Raw genomic sequence first — 14055 nt, forward strand, 5'->3', positions numbered from 1 at the left:
CGTAATGTTTAGGTGTCCACATACTTCTACATATGGTGCATTTAACTCATTTACATACTATTTATGCATTATTTTCTTGCATTTTTGTGATACAACCACACTGGTGATGTTGTTTTCTAACAGAGGACATCGTGAAATAAGCTGAATTTGCATTTGTGTATTTAGTGTCTGAGATTTCCTTTTGGCTCTGTCGTCAGTGTCAGTGGTGTATTTCATCACCCCCCCATCACTCTTTCAGTGAGGTGGATTTACGTTTGTGCTGAGTGAGCGCTTCCCCGTCCACGCCCCACAAAATCAAATGTCACACCATCTCCTGGGGTATTAATCAAACTCAGACACACACACACAAACACACACACACACACACACACACACATTCAGGCTCAGCGGCCATCAGAAAAGGAGAGGAAAGGTCACTTGATGGGTTTGTTTTTCTGGAAAAAATATAATTGTGAACATGCACTCAAGCTCTTACTCACACAGCCGGTTTAAGTCTTCATATATGTTGTGACTTGCCCTTTACAGAGTACCTGTGTGTGTGAGAGAGTCTTGAGTGCACGTTTGCAATTATATACAAATGAAGCTCAAGCAGCAAGTTCAGTCAGGAAGACACTCACTCATAATCTCTATCTCTCCTCTCCTTGTAATTACTATATCAGCTGATTGGGGGGCGTGCACTTTTAAGTAACCAACCAGATTCTGCACACAGTTTCCTTAAGCCAATCATATCGTTGCTGTCAAACTTTAAAGAGTGTTCCCCTCTCTGCTGCTGTCAGTTGTCATTTCAGCGTTAAGCAGATGCGACCCTCCTCCACCCCAGTCACCTCCAGTCAGCATCACAGTCAGGCTCCTGATTCATCATCAGATTGCAGCAACTCCCTTCACCACCACCACCAGTGTCTGGACTCCAGGGGGGATTAGGCCTGTAGCGTATCCCTCCGAATGATGGTTTGACACTTAACTGATGATTGTGTAATTTATTGATTAATCAAACAAACAACAAACAACAAACAACCAACAACGTAAGAGCTTGTGCCTCTTCGGGGGGGTACTCATCCCGTACCGTTAATATCCATTTCCAACCGTCTTTCTCTCCGTCCGTTACTCTCTGTCCCACCGTCTTTCTCTCCGTCCGTTACTCTCCGTCCGTTACTCTCTCTCCAACCGTCTTTCTCTCCGTCCGTTACTCTCTGTCCGTTACTCTCTCTCCCACCGTCTTTCTCTCCGTCCGTTACTCTCTGTCCGTTACTCTCTCTCCTACCGTCTTTCTCTCCGTCCGTTATTCTCTGTCCGTTACTCTCTCTCCTACCGTCTTTCTCTCCGTCCGTTATTCTCTGTCCGTTACTCTCTCTCCCACCGTCTTTCTCTCCGTCCGTTACTCTCTGAGGTGCTTTCAAAATAAAAGCATTTCGTTTTAACAACAATAAAGACATAAACTCAGAAAAACAGGCAAAACATGCAACGAAAAACAACAGATTGCTTGCCACACATGAATTTGGTTATTTACAAGGCCTATTGGACCTCAGTACCCCTACCCTCGGTGATAGTACTTCAGGATGGAGTCCAATCGCCAAAGATTTTGCACTTTTCATATTTGATGCATGTATAATAAATCATTGTTAAATTATAAAACAAGTCTCTCCTGATTGAAATCATATAATTGTCTTTTTTCTTTGTTTCTCACTGATTCACCACCAACATCGAATTTGGGGTAAATGTGTGTAAAATGGTTTTCCGAATGATTCAGAACATTTCCAGTTGATCGGCTGGTGCAGCACTAAGTAACCTGGATTCTGGGGTTTTAGTATTTTGTTCAGTGTAGACATCATACAGCTTCAATCACGAGCTGAACAAGCTGTTCATAAGCAGTATAGGATGAAGACACTAGGGAACAACCTATAAGCTACTTAAGATTAACGTTTTGCTTTCATTAGCTCGTAAATAGTGATGAGTGACAGGAAGATCTCAGAGCTGGGTGTAAACCTGGTCACATGAATGCCTCACAATATCTTGAAATACCAATCTCTTCCACTTTGTTTTCTTAAAACTGGTGTAGCTAAAGTGTCACTGTGTAATAAGGAGTGCACCTTTTTGAATGATGCCACAAAGTTTGATTACATTTTTGAATTGTGCTTTTCATTACTACAACTGCTGTCTTTGGAGTCAATATGAGTAATATGTTTTCTTTTTTTATTATTATGACCTTTTAATTTTAATGGTCCTAGATCTTTCACAGCGGTCTCTGAGGCTTCTTCAGTAAAAAAATAAATGTTGCAGTGGAACACTGCATGTGTATGAGAGGCATGATGCTGGAACTGTAAAAGCAGAAAGATGACACAAGTGAGAGGATTGAGTTGCCAAAGCAGCACTTTTATTTCCACCAACCATGCTGTAGCATTGCCATGAAAATATGTTTCAGTAATAGACAACCTTTTACTGTATGTGATGCAAATGTGGAGGGGAGTTGATGCCTAGAATACACATTAAAAGGAGGCCAACATAACAAATAAACGAAATGGGGCAATATATAAAATGAAAGTTGCAGGACCACTTGTATTTAAGACATTCACAAGTTACAGTTGTTAGCCGCAGCCAGTTAAAACAGGATTAATCACATTAACCAGTATATGTATCAAAAACAAAACCGCATCAAAATCCAGAGAAATTAGAGGATTTTCTGTAACTCTGTTCAATATTCACTTTAGATAAACAATGCATTGTTTATGGTTTTCAGTCAGAAATACAAGGACAGATATTTCAAAGAGAGATTAAACCAAAAGCAAGATTTTACAATGACTTTCAGTCAGCTTACGTGTGTGACCGAGAAGTTGGACGTTTGTATTCGACACATAGAAATGCTTAAATGGAAATACAGCTATTCAGTTTTCCTATTAACAAGTGTAATCACTTAGTAGAGCGCCCTGTAGTAGACACATGATCTACTATATTTACAACCTTGTTTATTATTGATTATTACATATTTTCAGTTGATTTGATTTTATTAGACAAATTATCACATGTCCACAATTAATAAAGTTTTTCATGAGGTTTGACTTGGTTTAATTGGCAAGTGTCATCCATATACATAACTCACACTTCATTAATCAACCTGATATTTTGTTAATTAAGTGCTATTTTTAAAATGCTACAAGGGAACTTATGGGTTCCAGCAATAGATATTTTTTTCCTATTTTTCTTTATTAAATAAATCATGTTGAGAGTCTACCATGCTAGCAGCTCCTGGTGACTATACTTAGGCACCAGTGGCGCTTTGAGCTTAAGGCTACCGCTATCATGAAAACATGCTCACAATGAAAAAGTTAACAAGCTGACGTTTAGCGATTATAATGTTTTACCATATTCAGTACCTTGTCTGGTGTGTTAGCATGCTAACATGTGCTAATAGGCCCTTTTCACTGCAGCCGTTTTGTCACGTCATAGCAGGGTAAACACAGGTGTTATTGATGAAGCTAATTATGGTCCCGTTATATTTAGTGTGTCACAGTCATCCTGTGAGCCAGAATGCAAAATAACAGGGTCCTTACCTAAATGGAACAGGGCCTTAATTAAAGTTATTAATACACATACGTTTACCCTGCAATTACATGTCAAAACGACTGAAAAGGGTCTATTAGCACTTAACAGCACTGACGTGCAGCTGAGGCTGTGCTTAGTTTTGGAGGTATTTGGTCATAGAAAGCGTCGGACAAATTACATTTTTGACTTGATGGTGCTAGATGAAAAATCTACGTCTGTATCAAATTTCATGGCCATCAATAGTTGTTGAAACACTTCACTCAAACCCGCTAATGTCAACCTCATGGTGGTGCTAGAGAAAAAGTAGGTGGATCAACAAATTCAGCAGGATTCATCCTCTAGCGATCATGATTGTCTGTTCAAAGTTCCATTACAATACATCCTGTAACCGTTGGGATACTTCGGTCTTGGCCAAAGTAGTTTAACCAACGTAATTAAAAATATTTCATGATACACTGACTGAGTGCAAACGCACTATAGAGAAAGATAGAAGGAGACTAATAGACAGCAGGGCTCAGAAAAAGACGCTCAGACAAAAACGAATCTCATCCATCTGCACAGCTCAGATTTCACACAGGAAATGGGTTTCTTTCTCTCTTCATTGATTCTTCTTTCTCTTTCACCTTCTCTTGTTATTTCCATCACTCCCACCTTTCTCCCTCCTTCACATGGACAAATCAATGGATGGGAAATGAAAAAGGAAGCCGCATTTCATTTCCAGCTATGAAGGAAAACACTCTGCAGAGTAGCAAAGAGTACAAATAAAATATTTGTTAGCAGCTGTTTTTTTTCTCGTTGGACTGAAAAATGCTGGTGACATCAGATATGTTTATAAAATGCCAGAGTTTGATTGAAAATAAAACGTATAGTTTCGACTGTGAGCGGAAAAAATCATTAATATCCTGCTTGATTTCCTGTGAATTCCCGTGCATATTACCTGGTGGTCCACATCACCACCACTAAAGGAAAACCGACAATAACAATCTACTATTTCACTAGTTTGGCGCACGGCTACACCCTGAAGATAGAGTCATTTGGCATTCTCACCAGAGCAGATGTCATTGAGTTCATTGATTTCTTCTTGAACTCTGAGTAGGAGGAGGTCCTGCCAGATTTCCTGCTGCTGCTCCTCAGCCTCCAACCCGAGCAGCTCCAGGTGATGATCCTTTAATCTCAGCAATGCGCGGCCTCGGGAGAGAGGGGTGTGCATGAGTGTGAATATTTTACAAATTCTAAATCTAAAAAGGTTGATTTGAGTTGAATTTGATGCGTGAGTTGTACCTGATATGGCGTGCTTAATTATGGCTTTCTGGAGCATGCCCATGTAGGTTGGGTGCTGGTCCTGCACCCACTCCAACACTTCTTCCACCGACCACGACGACACTCGCTTGGACAGTCCCATCGCTCTGCAACCACATCAGCCGCTACACACTGAGAAGACAAAAGCAGGAAAGTTACACATAATATATTTTAGAAGCAGTTAATCAGTCGATTGATTTTTTCAGTTGATCGAAAACGTATCTGAAAAAAAAAGCGGGAAAAAAAAACCCCATCTGAATTAAAAAAAACAAGGTGTAGTCTGCTTGTTTTCACCCGGCAACAGTTCAGAATCCAAATATATTCAATTTACATGATATAACATATAGCAAAGCAGGAAAGCTTAAACAATTATTTGTTTATCAAAGTTATTTTGCGATTTTCTGTCAAGATTTGCCAGAAGAAAAAACCTGAATTTCAAAACCTTATTTCACTGATGATTATGAACGGGAAAAGTGTTGCCGTGACCATTAATGTTCACCCGAGCAGGATCTGAGCAGAGTATTTCAGCCGCCATCACTGTGAACATGCGCGCCTCCCTCCCTCAGGACAACGTTGTCTGTGGAAGACCCCCAAATATGAGGAAATGTCATTTTCTCTTGATATTTGGCGCTTAGGATTAAATTTCCTTCTCATATGCCCTGTCACCTATACTTGCTCAGAATAAGCCTGTTTTCCAGTGATTCATTCAACAACCCCCGGAACATGATGACAAATAGCTGGTTAACAGCAAGGTGAAAACTCCAACACCTTTAAGGTCAAAAAAAGTTCTGCTGTTCTCAAAAGAAAAAGTTTCTCCTTCGCCTCGGGTTCTTTTGGCTTCCCTCCCAGCCATATATCCTCCTGGGCTGCACTGCCATAGGGCGAAAACTGCTAAACTGTTGTTGTGACCTTTTCAGCGGGCCGGTCTAGTTATTGGGGTATAAATATAGGAATGTAATTTCCTGTGTTAATTAAAGGGGGCGCGCGATTGGCCGGGGCAGTAACGAGGTCCCATCGGAGTAATTGACATACAGAGAGTTAAGACCTTTGCACTGGAAGAGTGGAAAAATCTCACTGCTGTCTATAACGTTGGTTTTATGACTATAAGACTCCAGAACTGAGCTCCGAAGGGTCTATATCTGCAGGGGAATAAAGTGACCGTATATCCAGCTTGTCTTATTTGCTCTGAACCATTGCATTCACGTCCACACTGCCCACTTACAACTGAACCAGGATTTGTGAAAAAAAAGCAATTTACAGCAACAGGCAGGGTGGGAAATTGCCTTTTCTGTACCAACTGAAACCGACAAACTATATATATTATTACATATATAGAAATGTTTAAGCACATTCAAGAGCTGGACCGAAGTGCTTCAGCTGGTATTAATCACATTCTCACTTCACGTACTATCTGTTTCGGCCTCTATAGTCTGACAGTTTTATTAAGCTTCAGGGTAGCCAAAGTTGATGTGAATGTGTGGGCAGTTATGTTGGTTTTACTTGGCAACTTGATTTAATATACAACAGCGGGAACTGTGTTGTAAGTGCAACGCAGAGGAGTGGTCACAGAACGAAAGAAACAAGAGATGTGTGCCTGAACAGAAAGCAGTGCATCATTATCACTGTGGGAGCTACAAAAAGGCTTCCCCCCCTCTGTGCGTGAATGTTTTATATCCCACCTGGGGACAAAGGGGGAATCATAGCCTTCATCGTGGCATTCCCCTTCATTTCTCTTGTGCAGAAATGAAGGGTACTGATAGCAAAAAGAGTACCTTCTCTGATACCTTGGGTGAGGAATTCAAACGTTTGTCTCTACCTGTCCATCAAAAAGAAAGATGCCAAACTTCTCCAATGTTACCTGTTGTCGAATCACAAGCCGCCACGCAACGTAGCTGACATAAAACAAAGAAATTAAGATTAAACTTCTGAACAGAGACAAAGTGAAGGACCACCAGAGTTCATGTGAGATTATTCTCACGCGGTGCAATGAACAAAACAAGACCAAATCTTCTAATAGGACACATATTCAAGTAGCAGGTTGAGGTCATCCTTCTTACACACCAAGGTGTGATCCTACCATCTTGTGGTGCCTTGCAGAATTACTTCATCTCTTGAACTATAGCCTGAGAATTGTCCAGAAGGAGCTGTTAAATGGTCCAACTTTCGCAAGACCTGGTTTCAGCTCTCTAATCTACAGCCTTTTTCCACTTGTCATGATGCAATCTGGCCTCGATGCGTTCTTTCTGCAGTGGTAGGAGGCTTAGATACATTTTCTGTTCGTCAATCTTATGCCTTTAGCAAATGGCAAAACGTGCCTTACAGTCACACTCTGCAATACCGTGTTAATTAAACTGTGATGTAAAAACTCAGCCAGAAACTAAGTGGTTATAAATGTTGAGATTTAGACTAAATAAGGCATGTTTTTCTAAGCAGAAGTGCCGAATTGAAGCCGCGCCTCTCAAACGTCTTTTCTGCAGGTATGTACCAGTTCCGGTATATTAACCATATTAACAATATCAAAAATATGAATGGAATTTGGTGTACAACAGCTGCTTGTAAATAACACCAAACATCCATAACAGACTTTAGGTCAGACAAAACACTGACTTATTACCAATGTATGACAGTTTTTGGTGAGTATAAGTTATATTTACCTACGGTCCTGTACCTGTTGAGAAATGTTACACGTACCATTTCCTGGCCCCGCCCACGGGCGCGCGCTCGACACCTCCTTCTTCTGCACTCACATGCAAAGTTACTCGTGATCCCTTCAAGTGCTGTCAGAAATATCGCAATCTGTATGATATGTACTTATTAGCTTAACAGATTGAATCAATTGATTCACGAGATAATTGTTGGTCATTCTTATCATGTAATCATAGGACAAAAAACGACATATAGTTTTGCAAGAGAGCTATGCTACACGTTTTATCTTTAGGTCATGAGCACCTTTACGACTGTTACTCACTACTGTAATATATTTAAATTGTCCTATTTTTTTGTCATTTGTTTTTGGCCTGTATACCGGAAAAGCAGTATTGATACTGAGTGGATTGTATTGTCATATGCACAACAATTGCATTGAAAATCTTGAATGAATGCTCAAACTTATTTTCAAAAAGAAAAAACGCAAGTAAAAATGTGAACCTCAGACATTAGATAGTGCAGAAGTTAAAATCAAGCGATTCAATATAAGATTTGTAAAATATAAAATGAAAAAAGAAAAAAGAAAAACAAATTAAATATGGTAGACAGGTGTACAGTAATTGCAAAGTGCATGATTTGTATGTATATAAATGTGTGCGCGTGTTTGTGTGGGTGTGTGTGTGTGTGTGTGCGTGCGTGTTTGTGTCTGAAATATGGACTTATTTATAACGTCTTGACTGAGTGGATGAGCTAATGAGGGTTTCATGACGGCATCATCAAATTAAGTGTACAGTATAAGTATGTACACTTTTTTCTTTGTTTATTTTGAATCAAAATCAATCCTATCGCTTTTCTCTGTTTCTGAGTCAGTGGCTTTAAAACACTATCAGATGTTTCAGTCCCGTAATGTACCATCCACGGCCAACAGAGGGAGCGCGCGTACAGCAGGGCGCGCAACCTTTCTTCACCTCTCTCCTCTCCACCAGCTGCTCGGCACGCAGAGCAAACTTCAGCTGGAGTTTTGTGATGGTCACATGACGATGTTGTGTGTATATTACTCCAAATGTCTCCGCTTGTTCGCGTCTATAGAGCTCTGCGGCACTGACAGAGACTGAGTGAGTGGTGCGTTTCATTCCGTTTATTTAATGCCATCCTAAGGACTCTCTGACAGCTGAGAAAAAGCCTGGAGTTACAGCGTCAGGAAGCAACTTCTTCAGGGGAATTATGAGAAACGTGGAGCTGTGATTTTTTTATTTCCAATTGACAGCTGAAAAGGTGAGATAAAAGCCTGTTTGCTACTTACTTTATCTCCGTTTGGTGTTTTAATGTCTTGCAGATTTAACATAATCTGACACACTTTTTTAGCCTATGCATGAACCCTACGGTGACTGCACCTGTTTGAAACTCCAGCTGACTGTGTGTCACCTGTCATTCCTTTTTTTTTTTTAAGATATTGTGTAAAATGTGCTCAATTAACATGTTACACAGGAACTTGCCCTTTTATGTTGAGTTGACAGGTTTGTTCAGCACAAAGGCGATAACCTAACATCACCACATGATCTCTTGCGCTTTGACCTTTTTTAAGTTGGCAAACTGGTTGACATCTGTTAAATATTCATTGCAACAGTTAAAAGGCTGATTTACATGTAATCTATTCGAGTGGTATGCCGCAAGGACAGGAAATGCACGTTTAATGGAACTCATCCGCAGAAAGTTGTTGCTTTGTGTTTCAGCGGTCATGGGTGAAGTATCTCTGCCTTTAATTAACCGAGAGAAATGGGTTAATGTTGCACATGGATGACTGAGCAATGATATGGCAGGGTTGCATATGTACAAGTGGGAGTTTGTGCTCCAACTCAGCTCCCCACTTCTAATAGATTAAGTCATAAAAATCAACTTGCTAGTGGGAAATAATTACATAATTAAATGTGGTATGATCATTTGTAGCAAACACAACCGCATCAGAAATGCACTGACTTTGAAAATTGTTTTTAAATTCAGTAAACTATGTTCTAGCTACTTGCTCCGTTAAATCATTATAATGTCCAGATAAGTTTGCAATAGCTGTTCTGCCTGAGACCACATGCTGGCCTCTGATATATAGTTATTTATATATATGTGTGTGTTTATGTGTATGTGTGTGTGTGTGTGTGTGTGTGTGTGTGTGTGTGTGTGTGTGTGTGTGTGTGTGTGTGTGTGTGTGTGTGTGTGTGTGTGTGTGTGTGTGTGTGTGTGTATCAGAGCTTTGTTTTTTCTCCCTTCCTCTCAGATTACTACTCTCAGGACCTCTCAGATTTATCTGATGTCCCTTCCCGGGGGCCTGACCCCTTGGTTGGGAACCGCTGGACTGAACTATCTACCTGTATATAAAGATGTTAAACCTAGCTCCTCTTCACCTTGACTTGATACAACAATAAGATGCAACTCAAACAGGATGCATCATTATAAACAACCCAATGTTGTAATTTTACTGCGGAACAATCCTCAACAAAGTGAAAATGCTGATCTCTTCCAGGACACACAAGTGGACAAATTAATACTAACGCCTGTCAATATCTGAGCGTCATACTGTTAATCAGATGCGAAGGGCCCACCGCCATTTCGTGCAGCATTGCTCCTTCTCCTTCTTGGCTAGTTATCGTGCTGCATCTTGAACAGCTTGTTGGGATTGGATGGAGCTCCAAGAAGGAAAGCCTCCAGTCATTTGAGGGATGAATAAAGTGAATATCCACGTCTTCAGCCACATGAAATCACCAGATTTCCCTCAGCACTTCAACACGGTGATGAACAGCTCATATTGAGCATTAAAGGCTCTTGGTGTCTAATCAGACGCAAACCTGGAAGGAGGAAAAAGACTGAAACAGTCGTCACTGTCAAAAGTGTTCCCTTCGTACACCAAGTTGTGCATGTGAATGTTTCTGGCTTGGATTTACTGTAAGCAGTACAGTAAATCTCTAAGTTATGGCCAGTGTTGCTGCTCCAGAAGGATGCTCTGGAACTGTGCAGGTATAGAGTTCACATGTTTTGGGCGGTGTGGCCCTTCCAATCTGACACATAGTTTGCATATTCAGCCGTGTAACAAACGTTCTTGAATTGAATGGGTCGTTTCTGTTATTTTGTCCACAGTTGCACAGATAGAGATGACTTTGCTTTCCCACCATCGTCTGTTGGCACTGACTAACAGAGACCAACTGAGTGTCTGATAAACTGTTTTATCCCACTAAACTCAATGTAATTAGAAGATAACTCACACACACACACACACACAAACACGTATGCAGGGGTACGGAGAGTTTAGTGGGATCTCCTAGCAGCCCTAATGGTTCCTGCCCAGCTTCAATCTAAATGTCAACCTGACCCCTCCATCCCGTCTGTAATGAGAAAGTCCAGACTGAGCGCTTTTTAACGACTTTGTCAAACACTCACAGATCTGCCGTCGGGGGCTTGTGGGAGTTTAACACCCAGCGAGTCCAGACTGCAGCAGATTTAATTTTACTCCTCAGAGATGTCTATGTCTGAAGCAACCTTTTATCTATTTGCTCTGTGGTCCCTTTCACGTTATTCATATGCCCGCCGTATTTGGTTTGCATCATGTGTAGCGTGGGAAACTCTACCCAAACCAGAAGAGCAAATGTGCTCAGCTCAGAGCAAATAGTCCGGTGTATGGCTGCGACTGATTGCGATTCATCATCAGTTAAAGTCTTTGACAAATAAAATGTGAAATTCAATGTGCTTTAAATTAAAAATAGAGTTATACCACCATAGAGTGTGTGCCAGAAACTGTAGCTCATCAATGACTGCACCTGCTGGATGTAACTGTCAACTGTGTGTTAAAGATGGAATTACTTGTTATGGTGATAAGTGTCTTCTGAGACACGTTCCTCTCCCGATGTTTTCATTAGGTTTTTCATATTGTTTTAGGTTTTGAAAGGAGGACGTGTTGGAATTCTGCCACAACCATATCTGTCAAAGCCGTCTTAATTGTTCACCTCTTCTAATTCATATGGGGTTAAATACTTGAGAGAGTTATGGCTCTGGAGCTACTTTTTTGTTTTTAAGTCAATTGTAAGCGTAAGGTGACTTAACCCAAATCCAATGGATATAGTGTTATATTGTCAATGCACAGTATTTTTAACCCTGACCAACTCAATTACACAACTGTCTTGAGTTGTTTGACAATGTCACAATCACAAGTTGTGCTATCTATCAGCTCTATAGTTCTTGAGTAACCAATTCCATTCAAACACACAACAAAGAAATGGCAGAGCAGTTGCAATCAGAAATTGTCCCTTTAACATTGTTTGACTGAGCTAGTAACAAAGGGTTCTTGCCCCCGTGACCAACCTTTCCACAATGTTTTTTGCGCATTTATTCACAGTCGTCTTTTTAAATATCCTGCTAAAAGGCAAACGGACATAAAAGAAACAACCGCTGTCCACGGAAAGACCAACCAAGGAGGAAACAAATCATACAGCGCTGCTCTAGAGTCAGCCACAATCCTCACACCACAAGCATTTCCCTCTGTTTGTGTAGCGCTGTGTGTGTGTCTGTTTGTTTGTCTATATTGTAGCTTGAAAAGCTAAAAAGACGGTCAAAGCTCTCTCAATGGTTCACCTGATTCGCAGCACTAGAGGACGCCAATAGGAAACAAACAAACACATTTGAACTTCTACACCTGTAAGGACCCTCACTTATAACCTTAACCCAAAACCTCAATACATTGCCGACCAAAATCCATAGCTTGGCCCGGATGAGACTATTCCCATCATGTTTTATTACAGGATTAAGGTGAGAATTTTTTTGACATTGCATGTCATCATTAGGATGAATGTTGGTTCGTTTCTGAAGCAAAAAGATGTTTCATGAATACGTTTCATATCAGCCTTGCATCACACTTGCAGAAACGCACAATGTCACTGGGTTAACACTGTGAAACGATTGATTAGGTTTAGGCAACAAAACTACTTGCTTGAGGTTAGAAAAAAGATCATGGTTTTGGTTAAAATGGTAACGTAACAATGCAACGTAACATAATAATAATGTCACTTAACAACTGTAACAACATAGCAAGCCTAAATGAATAGCAATCACTCTTTGTAAGTGTAACAGCATTACCTAAAAAGCGCAGAGTCAATGTTTACTTTTAGTTTTACACTGGACACTGAACAGCGGTCTTCTGTGTGAAAGTCCTGTGTCACTTGTTATACTCGTTATTATACCACGTTATTTTTCAATAACGGTCACTCAATATACCACGTCACACGCTCTGACCCAACGTAAAAACGTTCACATTCAACATTTCCGTGGTTTGCAGAAACAACATGTTTTCCTGCAAAGAATTGTCTTCAACCGGTTTCTCCACTTATTTCTTTTGTCTTTTTCTTTTGTCATCTGTACCTTTTGTGAAGGCAAGCTATAAAAGGTTTGGGTTGGTTGAGGAGAGATGTCAGTTTTTTGTAACGTAGAACGATTTCAGTGGATCATACTGTGTGTATCTTCTCTCTTCAGTCAGGAGGAGATGGAGAACAAGGCCATGTATCTGAGCACATATGAAGAGAGAGAGAGCGGCTCCATGTATGAAGAGGCCTACGATGGACAAAACCTGTCCAAACTTAACCTGTGTGATGAAGGTAAGGAGGGCAGTTGACACCAAAAACATAGGAGCAGATTAGTTTAAACTGATTTTCACATCTGCATGGATTGAAAATACTGTACGTCCTTCTGCAGGGAAACTCCACGGTAGTTAAAGGTTTAATAGAAACAGAGAAAAACTACAAAAAGGAAGCGCTGATTCGTAAAGATAACAAACGTTCAACTACAGATTTGCTGCAATCAAATTCTACATTTCTCAAACTGATTGATTTGTTTTCATTTAACCTTTATCAATTCTTTAAATCCCCAGATTATTCAATATATATATATATATATATATATAAAAAATGTGAACTTTATGTATGTGTTGTGTGTGTGTGTGTAGGCACAGAAGCCTGATATAACAAATTATTTAATTGATTTTCAGAAAGGGACTTTCTACACAGTAATACACACACACACACACGCACACACACACACACACACGCACACACACACACACACACACACACACACACACTAATAAAAAATGCAGACACACAAGACTTGATGCTGTCATCGCATGGCATCCACTCTACTCTCACTATGGTCATCTGTGAAAAATGTTGGTGTGTGTGTGTGTGTAGAGATGCAGCTGTAACAAATCCACAGTTGACGTTGTGTTCTCAGGTTTCGACCCAAAGCTCTGCGAGTTTGGTGGGAAAGTCTTAGTGAACGTTAACTGGAGAATTTGTTGACATTTTGATGGAAAGCGGTCAATGGGCGCACACATCAGGAAGACTGTCCTCAAGCAACTTCTCAAATCATAGAACATTTTCACACCTCGTTCAGAAGGTATTCCCAACCAAGGGGCAGTTGGTTTCATTGGGGTGATGTGGAAAAGAACAAAACAAGAGTGCCATTCACACACATTATGAGGTAAATGTATTGTGAATTATGGGTAAAAAACAAGGGGCAAATGTGGTCTAAATGTTGTGAACT

General features: G+C 40.4%; 2 protein-coding genes across 3 annotated transcripts in view; one reads left to right on the forward strand and one right to left on the reverse strand.

The window, feature by feature from the left end:
- Positions 1 to 2353: 2353 nt before the first annotated feature.
- LOC306711034 (sterile alpha motif domain-containing protein 12-like) lies at positions 2354 to 7547 on the reverse strand. 2 transcript variants are annotated; one of them, XM_079179804.1, is made up of 4 exons: positions 7528 to 7547; positions 4819 to 4968; positions 4585 to 4725; positions 2354 to 4275 (listed from the first exon to the last, which is right to left on the reverse strand). In XM_079179804.1, exons 2-4 carry the CDS (start codon positions 4937 to 4939, stop codon positions 4259 to 4261), a joined length of 279 nt encoding a protein of 92 aa, XP_079035930.1. In that variant the 5' UTR covers positions 4940 to 4968; positions 7528 to 7547; the 3' UTR covers positions 2354 to 4258. The 2 variants fall into 2 exon arrangements, with proteins under 2 accessions (XP_079035930.1, XP_079035929.1); XM_079179803.1 differs by having other exon boundaries at positions 7491 to 7544.
- A 1109-nt stretch (positions 7548 to 8656) lies between these two features.
- The window catches only part of scara5 (scavenger receptor class A, member 5 (putative)), a 63809-nt gene continuing 58410 nt past the window's right edge, over positions 8657 to 14055 (forward strand). The window contains exons 1-2 of the mRNA XM_079180680.1: positions 8657 to 8757; positions 12991 to 13112. Of these exons, the coding sequence (XP_079036806.1) occupies positions 13001 to 13112 (112 nt within the window). The 5' untranslated portion in view covers positions 8657 to 8757; positions 12991 to 13000. The remainder of the gene's footprint in view (positions 8758 to 12990; positions 13113 to 14055) is intronic.

This window comes from Pholis gunnellus (genome assembly GCF_910591455.1).
Source record: "Pholis gunnellus genome assembly, chromosome: 19".
Lineage (NCBI taxonomy): Eukaryota > Metazoa > Chordata > Actinopteri > Perciformes > Pholidae > Pholis > Pholis gunnellus.